General features: G+C 35.3%; 1 protein-coding gene and 1 long non-coding RNA gene across 3 annotated transcripts; one reads left to right on the forward strand and one right to left on the reverse strand.

Moving 5' to 3' along the window:
* The first annotated feature begins 130 nt into the window (after window positions 1-130).
* Window positions 131-7848, forward strand: LOC113767908 (ABC transporter A family member 2-like). The gene is made up of 16 exons (XM_027312113.1): window positions 131-508; window positions 1995-2226; window positions 2423-2592; window positions 2688-2873; window positions 3002-3097; window positions 3172-3372; window positions 3765-3924; window positions 4026-4252; window positions 4758-4875; window positions 5022-5098; window positions 5199-5288; window positions 5458-5601; window positions 5689-5991; window positions 6072-6152; window positions 7107-7283; window positions 7400-7848. The coding sequence occupies exons 1-16, from the start codon at window positions 140-142 to the stop codon at window positions 7658-7660; spliced, it is 2892 nt and encodes a 963-aa protein (XP_027167914.1). The 5' UTR covers window positions 131-139; the 3' UTR covers window positions 7661-7848.
* Window positions 7849-9464: 1616 nt separating this feature from the next.
* Window positions 9465-10743, reverse strand: LOC113767909. 2 transcript variants are annotated; one of them, XR_003468046.1, is made up of 4 exons: window positions 10712-10743; window positions 10436-10544; window positions 10212-10276; window positions 9465-9786 (listed from the first exon to the last, which is right to left on the reverse strand). It is a non-coding gene; the product is annotated as an uncharacterized LOC113767909 (long non-coding RNA). The 2 variants fall into 2 exon arrangements; XR_003468047.1 differs by lacking the exon at window positions 10212-10276.
* Between the last annotated feature and the right edge of the window lie 2512 nt (window positions 10744-13255).

Consider the following 13255-nt stretch of genomic DNA (forward strand, 5'->3'; position numbering starts at 1 on the left):
AGCTTGCATAACTTGTACATGCATATCAATGGTTGTACATTTTTCCCCATTATAACCCCACAGCCCCCGCGCCCTTTCTTCTTTTTAACGACCCAACCGTTTTCACATTTCACTAACCAGAAAACCAGAGACGAAAGCCATGGAGTTGCAGAGCGGAATGGCTCTGCTATCTCAGCAGTTCAAAGCTTTATTCCTCAAAAACCTCTTGGTTTCATGGCGGAGCAAGGGAGCCACCTTTGTACAGCTCTTCTCTTCACTCTTCTTCATGTTCCTGATTTTCGTCATCCAGAAGGCAATTGAATCTCGCTATTCTTCCTCCACCAGTTTCACCGACGTTTTCGACCCCACGCCTCTGGTTTTCCCCCCGATTCCGCCCTGTGAGGAGAAGTATTTCGTGAAGCTCCCGTGCTTCGATTTTGTCTGGAGCGGAAATGATAGCAGGAGAATTGGGGAGATCGTTGATCGAATTTTGGTTAATAATCCTGGTAGACCCATCCCTTCAACCAAGGTAATTACTGTTAATATGTCGATTTTTCTTTAATTTTGTTGGAATTATGTTTAAATTTCGATGTTCAAATTTTGAATTACTTAAATAGACTCGTTCTACCAGCATCGTTGGTATCATTGTTGAATTTAGCAACGGTTGGTAAAAGGTAAACCAGGTCTACCTAAATATCGTTGTCGAATTTGCGGGAGAAGGAAGATAAAAAAAAAAAGAAGAAAAATTCAATACTGGAGCTAAAATTATTGAGTTTTGAATGTTATTTTACATGGAATGGCAATGCTGGCTGTAGTGATTGCAACTGTTACGCTGCAAGACATGTCAATATAATGATTTTGCTATGGATAACGAGTGCTGGTCTGCCTTCTTTTTTGTCTTATGTTTTGAGTTTTTTGCTTAATATTTAACTTTTCTTTTTTGAACCAATCTTACATAGTATGCTTGTTTTACATGAATAGTAATAGATAAAAAAGGGCTGGAAAGATGTCTGATTTCCATCCTATATTTATGATCCTAAGCCAACAGTTTGTGTTATCTAATCTATGCTTATGTAGTAAACACCTAAATCACTCACGTAAAGAATTTTTCAATTTGAAAGTGCAAAACTATTGGTCAATCATATTACTAACAGAAATCTCGCTGGCCCAATTTTAGATCTCAGTGACTTGTCAAATATCTGATTACTTGTTTTTCTTTTTTCTTTTTTTTTTGGGGTGAATATTTGTTCCCTTGATTTCAACTGAGCCCAATTTAAGTAGCAAGTATTCAAGAAGGCATTTTAGAGTCTAAGGGACTATCTGTTATGCTAACACTCTAATTTTTCTTTGGTACACTGTGTTCATCTTTGCAAAATAGCACTAATAGTTAATGTAGTATATTAGATAGCATTTCCATAGTGGCTTTTTCCTCTGCAATCTAATGTATATACGTCCTTTGAACCCTCAGTCCAAAAGTACCTACAAAAGTTTAGCACCTAATTTCATTTTCTGCATGCTCAGATTACAAGCAAATCTAATTGTAGTATTATCTAGTATTTTGCTAGTTACAGAATGAGTACCAAACTTTCTAGAACAATATTTTAGTCCCTAAAGTTCCATTGGCACCCAGAAATCAGGCCAATTTTGGTTAATGGTTATGCATGTCTCATGCAACATGGCTGTCATATTAATGAGTGTTCTGGCCATTCATTTAGCCATGCATAGCTAAATATGTTTAGCTGTTCTCTTTCTTAGTGGCACACCATCATTTCTCACATAAAATTGTTCTTTCTTTGAACTTTGGTTTCTACTTTTAATTGCATTTCTGTTGCCTATGTGTTGTTATTGTTTAGTGTATACATTTATGTGATGGTAAATGTCAAACTTTATGTGAATTTTCAATTTTACATTTTAACTTCATCTGATGCAATTATTTGAAATTGATCTTGCAATTTGTTTCTTTCCAAAACCATTTGTTGAAATTTAGTTCTACTTTTGTTTTTGCTTTATTACAGATCCAATCTTTTAGAACACAAAGTGAAGTGGACAATTGGCTCTTGAACAATCCCATGCAGTGCTCTGGAGCTCTGCATTTTTGGGAAAGAAATTCTTCCATGATTAGTTATGGTATACAGACTAATTCTACTTTCATTGCTAAGCGAGGAAGTTTTGAAGACCCTACATTTAAGTTCCAGATTCCACTTCAACTTGCTGCAGAACGGGAAATTGGTAGATCTTTAATTAGAGGTAAACAAACAAAGCATGTCCTATTAATTGTGGATATCCTTTGTATTGATAAAACTGCTACTTATCAATCTCCACAGTTCACTATGGGCTTTCATTAATAACACCTCTCACTATTGCATATGCCTTAAATGATAAAATTTTTACTTCTTGATTGTTGATCCATCATCTGTTTCTGTTGCTACACATAAAATTTCAGATCCAAAGTTCAGTTGGACTGTCAGTCTTAAGGAATTCGCACACCCAGGAAATAAAATTTTCAGCGCTGTTAGTACTGCTGGACCAATCTTCTTCCTTGCAATTTCCATGTTTGGTTTTGTCTTTCAAATAAGTGCTCTAATTGCAGAAAAAGAACTAAAACTCCGCCAGGTATAAACTAGATTGCATCTGATTTTGTGAGAGAATTAAATCCTTCCACTTTTTCAAACCATATTCTCATTTCTCATGTCATGTTTTATTGACAGGCCATGACCATGATGGGTCTTTATGATAGTGCCTATTGGTTATCCTGGTTCACGTGGGAGGGAATTCTCACACTTCTTTCAGCACTCTTCACAGTTCTTTTTGGAATGATGTTTCAGTTTGACTTTTTCTTACTCAACAGCTTTGCAGTGTTGTTTGTTCTTTTCTACCTTTTTCAACTTAACATGGTAGGGTTCCCCTTTTTGAAGTTCAACTATGAACCATTGTTAGTGATATAGTTTCTACACTTCTCACTATCCGTTTTTTCATCAAGCACTCGTTTAGATGAATTCCTGTTGTTTTTATCAACTTTCAGATTGGTTTTGCCTTCATGCTCTCTGCCTTCATTAGCAAGGCATCTTCATCCACAACTGTTGGTTTCTCTGTCTTTACCATTGGTTTTCTGACTCAGGCAAGCAATTCTTTTTTAATCCTTCACATTTCATTTTCATAGTCATTTCATGGATATCTTTCACTTTTCCTCAGATTGTTACGGTATTTGGATTTCCTTACACTAAGAAGTTCTCTAATACCTTCCGAATCATCTGGTCCATTTTCCCACCAAATGTATTTGCTCAAGGTCTTCAGTTGCTTTCTGATGCAACTTCAACACCACAGGATCATGGTGTCAGCTGGAATAGGAGAGCTAAATGCACACCAAATGATACGGAGTGCTTGATAACAATTGTATGTCTACCGCTCCTGCTGTTTATCCCTCCTTTCCTCTTGGCATCTATGTTTTTTGGATCTTGGTGCATAGTGGAGTTGGTCTGAACCATTGATATTAGATTCCAGTCAGGTACAAAGGCACCAAGGATAAAAGAAAAAGAAAAAAAAAAAAAAAGAAGAGAGGATGTGAAACTTGCAAATTGCAAACATTGCTTCTGTGAGTTTGTGTCCCTGTGTCTGTTTGGAGATATATTTCTGTGTAGCTATGCTTTTCTCAAACCCTAGCATTCTTCTATATTGATTGTTGCACTTGCTGACAATAGAAGGATGTATTTATCTGCTTAATCAAGCAATGTAGTTGCACTTGTGCTTCTGATATGCTTATATATTATCTTTTCTCTGTCTGACAGAACGACATATATGTATGGCTTGTATCCACATTCTTTGTTTGGCTCATACTTGCAATCTACTTTGACAACATTCTTCCAAATGTATCTGGTGTTAGAAAATCAGTGTTGTATTTTCTGATGCCTGGATATTGGATGGGAAGAGGTGGAAACAAAGCTGAAGGTAATTGTCACTGGTATGTAGTAATATCTCTTTCTTACTTGTTTCTTTTGTTCGGCCGGTAGAATAAATTTTTCTTTGGCCTTTGTGAATATTGTGTTCAGAGGGAGGCATTTGTAGCTGCAGAGGTTCAATTCCACCCTTGGAAAGTTTCACTTTAGACGATGAGGATGTCCTTGAGGAGGAAAACATTGTGAAACAGAAAATGGACGAAAGTGTGCTTGATGCAAGTGTCGTGGTTCAAATAAGAGGTCTGGTCAAGATATTTCCTGGAAGAACAAAGATCAGCTGCTGTAAGTGCGAGAGGTCATCACCTTACCATGCTCTCAAGGTAAACATTCTAGCTTATATGCCTATGAGAATTAGGTCACGTTGGTGGACCAAAATAGTTTAGGTATCGAAAACAACAATTGGATTCACTAGGTACCATCTCAGGATTGTCTTTCTGTTTTCAGGAAATGCATATGTCAATGTCACGTGACAGGCATGTTTGCACGTGCTTAGGTGTATATAAACAAAAACAAATAAAAACATTTCTGTTACCCTTAGTTTGGTGTATAAATTAAAGCTAAGAATATTTTGGTGGCACTACTATGTAGCTACTTAAGAAAAAACCAGAACAAAACTTCTAATAGAAGCTCCATTCACCATTAAAGCTCCATTCACCATTAATTTGATGGGGACTAAGAGGCTGAGGGAGAAGGAGTTCAACTTGGATTAAAATTTTCTCTGTCTGGGGTTATTACAAATCTCCAAACTTTCTTTGTTCTTCTGGCACTTGTTATGATCATACAAACTCATTCACTTGATCACAAAATATTTGATCATTCTAGCAGGGTATGTGGGTGAACATTGCAAAAGATCAGTTATTTTGTCTTCTTGGACCAAATGGAGCTGGGAAAACTACTGCTATTAATTGCTTGACTGGAATTACCCCAGTGACCAGTGGTGATGGTAATGTCCTTCTCTACAATTTTATGAAGTTTAGGGGATTTGAAAGGATCATTTATGTCTTTCTAGCTATGTCCTAGAATTCCTAAATCTTGTGGAATTTGAACGCATTAAGGATCAATCTGAGTACAATAATTGTCTTTTATCAGCACTAATCTATGGATTCTCCATCCGGAGCTCAACTGGCATGTCAAACATCCGGAGGATGATAGGAGTTTGTCCCCAGGTATCTATTCTTCCTATATTTATTGTATATTTATTTTCTTGTTAGAAATACTTCATTCTGGAAGCATAGCTGAAGACCCTTTTTTCTTTCTTGGTTATAGTTTGATATTCTCTGGGATGCATTGTCTGGCCAAGAGCACCTTCATCTTTTTGCCAGTATTAAGGGTCTACCCCCTGCTTCAATCAAATTGGTGCGCACCGTGTAAGCTTAAGTTATGTCTTTAAGTGTTTTTTTTTTTGGTCAAGTTGTAGCTATTTCCTTGTGTTATTGTGTAAGTTACTAAAGATGCTGTAATTAAATGACTGGTCGTTTAAATGAGTTCAAATTTCTGCTATTTTCTGAGATGTATCAATTCACAGGTTACACAAAAGTCATTAGCAGAAGTTAAACTTACAGAGGCGGCAAGAATCAGGGCAAGTAGCTACAGTGGTGGCATGAAACGGCGTCTTAGTGTTGCTATTGCCCTAATTGGTGAACCTAAATTGGTTATTTTGGATGAACCGGTCTGTAGTATGTGCAGTTTTATCCTTTTTGTTTTATTGCTTCTGCTGATCCAGATGTTCATTCTCATTATTCATTTTGACTTGTAGACTACTGGCATGGATCCAATAAGTAGAAGACACGTTTGGCACATAATTGAAAATGCTAAAAGAGGGCGTGCCATTGTTTTAACTACACATTCAATGGAAGAAGCTGATATATTAAGCGACCGCATAGGGATCATGGCAAAGGGTAGGCTTCGCTGCATTGGAACTTCTATAAGGTTGAAGTCAAAGTTTGGAACTGGTTTTATTGCGACTATAAGCTTGCTTGGGAGTACTGATGAGACTTCTGCAGCCAAAGATAATTCTACAATAGCTCAATATGAAGTAGTGAAACAGTTCTTCAAACATGTAGGTGGATTTAAAGTTGGTTAATAGTTTTTTACACAAGCTGCAAGGTTCTTGCCTTCACTTGAAAGCTATTTTGACAGCACTTGGATGTGCTACCCAAAGATGAGAATAAGTCCTTCCTGACGTTTGTTATTCCTCATGACAAGGAGAGGCTATTGATGGTAAAGCACCTTACTCTATTATCTAGTGTAATTCTTCTAATTTTAGACCAGGTTAAGGTTTTCTAGTTGCTCAAGTTGAAAATGACTTTCATACATAAAAAAATGTGCACAGCTGATACTCAGCTCATATGGAGTGCCTAAATGTCTGAAAAAACTGAATTATGAAGATGAATCCTTTTCTTTCCTTTTTCTTTTTCCTTCTGCTTTCTGCAACATAAACACCTCGGCAGGTTTTTGGGAGTAGGTTTTTGGGAGTGGGGAAAGGGTTGAGATGTAGAGAAAGTAATGATGTAATTGACATTGGCTACTTGATCTGACATTCTTCTAGAACATCTAGTCATTAATAGGATATCTTGGTAATATAAAGTTAATCCGTTATACATCCTTCACATTGTTAGGTCCTTGCATTAGAAGGAAAAGTTTATTGGATTAATATTACAGAAACGAAAAACTTATGATGTAGTAAAAGATTTGGGTGGGGGTTGTTGGGGGGGGGGGGGGGGGGCCGCAGGGAAGAAGCACATATCTATGTAAAACTCTATAGCTGGATGATAATTATGTCTTGTTTGGAAAATGTCTATTTAACGGAGATCAATGTTCCAAAAATGTTGCGTCCCAAAGTTAACGCTTCTTCTGCAATTCTATATTTTCTGGTTTGGTATGAACATTAACTTATGTTCTCTAATTACGTACTTCTACTGAAGTTTCATCTATAAGGAGCTGGAACCCATTTTGTTTCGTTATATGTTTTACTTTTTGCTTCTTTAGATTGATTGATGTTCATGTTCTTGTGAATTAGTCTTCCCTAGAATAATATACTTTAAGTCCAAGCATCATGACCACTATTAGACAAGTCTAACTACTAAATGGAGGAATATGCTTGTGTATTTAACGAATAAACAGTTGCTGGCAAACTTTGTTTCATTTTTTGTGACTGTATTTGGTCTTCACCAGAATTTCTTTGCGGGACTTGAAGACAGAAAAGAAGAATTTGGAATTGCAGACATTCAGCTTGGACTTGCTACCCTTGAAGAAGTTTTTCTCAACATTGCGAAAAAGGCAGAGCTAGAAAGTGCTGCTGCTGAGGGAAGCTTTCAAACCGTGACCTTAAATTCGGGACTGTCTGTTCAAGTAAGTCTAAATGTCAAATACTTCTCAACTTTTCCAAACATTTCTCTTGTATAAACCTAGGTAGAAAACACTCAAATTCCGCTAAGAAAATATTAAATGTAATCTTAATTCTGCAGATACCTATGGGAGCAAGATTCATTGGCATTCCAGGAACAGAATCCACAGAATATCCAAATGGCATAATGGTAGAAATATTCTGGGAACAAGATGATTGTGGTGCACTCTGTATTTCTCATCATTCACAAGAGATGCCTATACCATCTCATGTTCAGCTAAGAGCTTCTTCAACAGCTCTTCGTAGAAACTTTTCTGGTCGACGAAAACAGGTAGATGGATTCGTAATAGATCCCATCCAAATATTTGACACAGATACATAGAAAGATCAGTTAGTTAAGCTATAAGGGGGAAGGTAAGTCCTCTAAAGCTCCAAAAGTATTGTAGATTTATATAGTTGTTTATTGCTCTAGCTTTTTCCCAAGCAAGTCAATGTATATAATTTAGGAACATAGTTTTATATTTTGACAGGCTTTTGAAGGCAGCTTTGAAATTATACATTCCGATTGCATTTCATTCTTGAACCCTTTTTTTTTTTTGGTGGTAATGGCAACTAACCAAATGAAGGAGCAAGTATCATGTGAATAGATATACTATCTGTGCTATTACTGCATATTACTCTGGGAACTCGGAGGACAGCCAACACCATGTCATATTGAACCAAGAGCTTCTTCAAAATCTCCTATTCCTAAGAGCTTGGAATTACTGCATGTCCAATTCTGCTATTGAAGATCAATGTATGACTTGAGGATTAATTGATTGATGTTAATTATTGTATTTTAAACATGTCTATTTTGAAATGGTTAGAACATTTTGAACTAATTTATTTCTTTGCTTTTTAAGTGTTTTTCCTCGTAAGAGACGGAGATTTGAATACAGGATATCTATTTCTTGGGATCTCAATCTAATTAACTATTAGACCCAAGGATATGAACAAAAAGTTGCAAATATTGTTTGACACATAAATGTCGATGGAAGATGCTTAATTTGAATTCGAAGTTAAACCTGGTAAATATGAACTCCATGGTAGATAAAGGCTGAAGAAACATTCATCTAAGTGACAAAAACATGTTGCAACTTATCCAGCTGCAAATGCCAAAGACTCTAGCAATGGACTTGACAGAAGGAAGACAACTACCTACCTTCAACTTTCATGGTTCAGGTCCACCATTTGAAACTTTCAACAAAATATTCTTATGGAATTCTAATTTTTTTCTCTCTTTTTTAAGGAAGTCAAGTTAAAGTAAATCAGTAGAACTGGCGCACAGTTATGCAAAGCCTGGGGAATTATCCCTCCAAAACTGTTCTAACATCAATATTGCAAATTGAGCAAGCATCAAGTACTGATTTGAGAAAGTCAGTCAAGGTAAAGTTGGACAAAAGTGTAGTATAACTTCACTATTCATTGTCGAATTAGGGTTGTTTCATAAATAGCTTTAGGATGTACAGCATCAATATGATATCATATACTACCATAAACTATAGTGAAGATGCTATGACATTTGCAAAGGAGAAGCCATAAAGTTAATCCACATTTCATGCAGATTTTCATTTTCATTAATAGCTGCTAATTATGCAGTAACTGGAACACTCCCCTCCAAACACCCCTCTACCAACATAAAACTGTTCTAATACAATGAACAAGAGAATCAAGTTCTTGAGTGATCCTCCTGTCTTAGTAGTATCAGCAATCACCCACCAGGCCTTGACTCCAAACCTATCCTATGCACATTTTACTGCCAAAAAGCACATCAGAGAACCTAACATCTTGCTTTGGAAACTCGAACTTTTGGGTTCCAGAGATATGGAATGTTTGCTTGGCATTTGGAGAGAGACTGTGTATACTTATAATGGCTTTTGAGTTGGGAACTTCAGAAGTCAGAATGAGAAAGGAAGACTAGCAGCCTAGGTGCTTGAGTTAGCAGGGACATTATTTTCCTTCTAGATGTAAAACTAAGGGATTGAGAATATCATTATGCACTCATAATTGAAACTATTGCAGCAAGACTTCCAATAATATCACAAGCAACAAAAACAATAACAACAGTCAAGAAGAGAGGTTCTATACTACAACTATAGGAAGCTGTATGTTATGATCAGTGGATGATATGCTGGAGCTAGTTTTAGTCACTTCATCACTGCACAAGACATGACAATTAATTAACTGATGAGGTACATGAATTTAAGCACACCTCTTCTAATTCTTCTGGTATCTATTAGTAATTCATTTGCTATATGCATGATAATTCTGTCAAAACGCTATATCAGAACAATATCTACAATATCTCAAAGCACAACTTTTCTATGCGGATACTAACATGGTAACCACTTTGCAAGGGGACAGACAACATAAGTACTACCTCATCAGGGCTCCCTAAGCACTGAAAACTTCCATCGAACAAAATTCCTATGGGGTCGCAAAGGTGCTCTGCTTCCTCCATGGAATGAGCTGAAATGAATGCAAAAACGTACGTTGTCACATGCTTATGAGAAACGCATAATTGATAACTAATAATGTTCAGTTATTAGAGGTAACTGGGTAAAGATGAAATGAGGAGCCATGAAGTAATGAGATCTCAAGAAAACTTTAATCTCAACCCGATTCTGTTGTTTGCTCAAAAGTGAGGGGAAAAAGGAAAAAAAAAAAAAAAAAGATATGGGCAGTGTAAAACAACAAACAGACTTACAGAGAGACAAAAGTAGTATTCTACTTTTGCACCGGAAAGATCGAAATAGTCTGTTTTTATTTGGACCAAAATTTGTACTAATGATGATAAAAGAAGTTAATATAGGATCGGTCCATAAATGGTCAAATACTTCCATATGTAAAGTTAGATGGTTATAATCTTTGGCAAAAGTATTACATCAACTTACTTGTGATAAGTTAGCACCTCTGAGGTTTTTAAGTCTCTCATAAAAATTGAGGTGTTTTTCCCGTCCTGTTAATGTATCCAAAGGAGGCTGTGATCCATCCACAAATAAGAAAATGAAACAAAAAAGTTTGTAACATAAATGTTTCTGTTTCTGTTTCTAAGATCAGACCAAAAAACAGTAATAGAAACCTTTTTTTGCTTCAAGACGATGGTTATTCAACTTACTCATCTTGTGGGCACACACCCATGGTAGAATGGATTGCATTCACTTGTGTCCTCAAATCGAGACCCCAATACATGCTGTGCCAGAGCTTGGCTTTGTTAGTCCTGTCATCTGACAATCGAGACAAATCTTATGAAGTTTATTAATAAGGAAAAGAGCAAAAGATCACATGCTAAAAGCCACTGATTCCTTTCACATCTACATTGGTAATAATACATATATAGGAAACATTATTAGCATATATTACGTTGCTACTATGCTAATGAAGGAAGTTTTACCAGCACCATTTGGTAGCAAACCAAAACACTTCCCTCCTGCTACCGCAAGAGACAACCCTTTGACGGCATGCTACTTAGGGTTCCCATCCTGTGCTGGATATGTCTTTTGGAGTTTACAAGAAATCGGATAGCTTGTATCAGGTTTATTGAGCAGGTGAGAACTTTGCCATCAGGGGCCAAACTACAGGTGAGAACTTTTAGTTTGAACTTTGCACTTCTAATGACCCTGAGAGGATCAAAATATGGTAGAAGTGATAGAAGAGTATTATTTAAATCATCTTGCAGGTGCCTCTAGGAGCCGAGTATGCTAAGATTCCAGGAACAAAATCCCCTCAGAATCGGAATCCCGGGGGCCTTATGGTGGAAGTATTCTGGGCGCAGGATGATACAGGCAATCTCTGCATTTCTGGCCACTCAGCTGAAAATCCAGTGCCACAAGATAACCAACCAGCTGCTGCTTCAGCATGGAATGCCTGACGTTAAAGAGAAATAAAAATACTCTAAAACATAAAAAAAATACCTTAAAACAGAAAGAAGAGAAGAAGAAATACAACGAGTAGTGGTGACATTACTACATTTTGGATGGATTTTTGGTTATCGGTCACTATGATATCTAATTGCAACTGGAAGTAGAAAGTTCTTAATTAAATTTTTATTTGTTGTCATTAGATTATTTTATAGGAACAACAGTAAACTTATGAGGGCATGAAACATAATAGCTAGGCAGCTTTGGTTCTAATTGACTTCCATATATAGTCTTCTCTCAATTTTATCCATGATCCTATTTCATCCTTCAGCTTTCAAAAGGGTCTAGCAGCCTCAACTTAAATTTTGGTTCAAAATGAAAATGATCCCTCCAAGCTAAATCAAAGTAAATATTTCTCACTTTGCCCCTTGAGGTTTGATTTGATATTTACTGTTCTCCACTAAGTTTGAAAATAAGGCAGGTTAGCCCCATTTTATAGTTTTGGTTAACTATTTAGTAGTTGACTAATTTGACTAACAAAAAATGACAATGCTATTTTTTTATCAATTTATATAAAAAATGTAAAACTACTAATTAAAGAGGATCAAGCATAATATTACCTCTTGTTTACAAAATTTTGCTAAATTTATTTTTCATTAATACTGTCATTATTTGAATTAAAGTCTAAAAAATGAAAAATAGTGTATAGAAAAATAAACCATAATCCAACACGAGTAAGACGAAATAGTAAGGAAAAAAAAAAGAGACTAAAAAGATGTAGTTTAAGTGGTAAACCTTGGCAATAAAAAGATGATTGTAAGACAAAAATAAAGAGGTATTCCCATATTTTGTAATGTAAAAAGACAAAAAAAACAATAAATGGGAATGCATTTTCTATATATTTTTCATCTTTCTATTAGTGAAATCATCTTCTTTATAGTATTGACTGTCCAAGTATATCTAATTGGTAAAGTAAAAAAATCTCTTTTCAGTTTGTTAGACTTTAAATCAGTTAATAATAATGAGATGTCAATAATTTCAATAAATAAAGTTAATAAAATTATGTAATAGAAGGTAATATTAAGCCTGTTATTGGTTGAAGAGTAATTTATCATTTTTGTTTAGTTTATGTAAAATTTTAGGAGGATGGTGTTGTCAATATTTGTTAGTCAAATTAGTTAACTATTAAATACTAACCCAAAACTATCAAAAGGGACTAATTAATGTGCCTTGTTTTTTAAACTTAGAGGTGGAAAATGGATATTAAATCAAACCTTAAAGGTAAAGTGAAAATTATTATACTTAGTTTTGACTTGGAGGGACCACTTAGAATCAATTATATAAGTTGAAGAACTAAATAGCTCCCTTAATAATAATTGAGAAAGTTTTGGAGTCATTTACTCTAGTACCTACAAAATAGAAATCTTTACGTTGATCTAAGATGGATGAAGTATACTAGTTTTGATTATCATCCTTAAATTGAAGAATCAGTGTATTATATCATGGGAGATCAGCAAAACTACTTAAGGTACAAGACAACATAAGTATGTAAAATTAAGATATAAAATAACATAGTAACTATTTGATCATTCAGTCTTGTACAAAATGAAGATACAAACTATAAACATAGCAACTATCTAAAGTACATAAACTATTTGGCATATACTTACATAACCTATTAGTACAAGACAACATGAGTCTTTGGTCCAATCATTTCACTTCTGACAATATTTAGCATATACTTACATAAACTATTGTGCTTTCTATATAAAGTGTTTAAGATTTTCAAACAGGTTGATGGGATATTTGTGCTAGATCCCACCCAAATATTTGACACAGGTACACAGAAAGATCAGTCACTGATCAAGCCATTAAGGAGAAAGACAAGTCCTTTAAGTTCCACAAGTGCTGAAGATTTATATGGTTGTTTATTACTCTGGTTTTTCTTCCCAAGTAATTCAATGTTTACAGTTCACGAACAAAGTTTTATTTTTTGACTGACTATTAAAAGCAACTTTGAAAGTGTACATTTCGAATTCATTTCATTCTTAATCCCTTTTGTTTTTAAATTTTTTTTT

This window comes from Coffea eugenioides, chromosome 4 (assembly GCF_003713205.1).
Source record: "Coffea eugenioides isolate CCC68of chromosome 4, Ceug_1.0, whole genome shotgun sequence".
In the NCBI taxonomy this organism is placed as follows: Eukaryota; Viridiplantae; Streptophyta; class Magnoliopsida; order Gentianales; family Rubiaceae; genus Coffea; species Coffea eugenioides.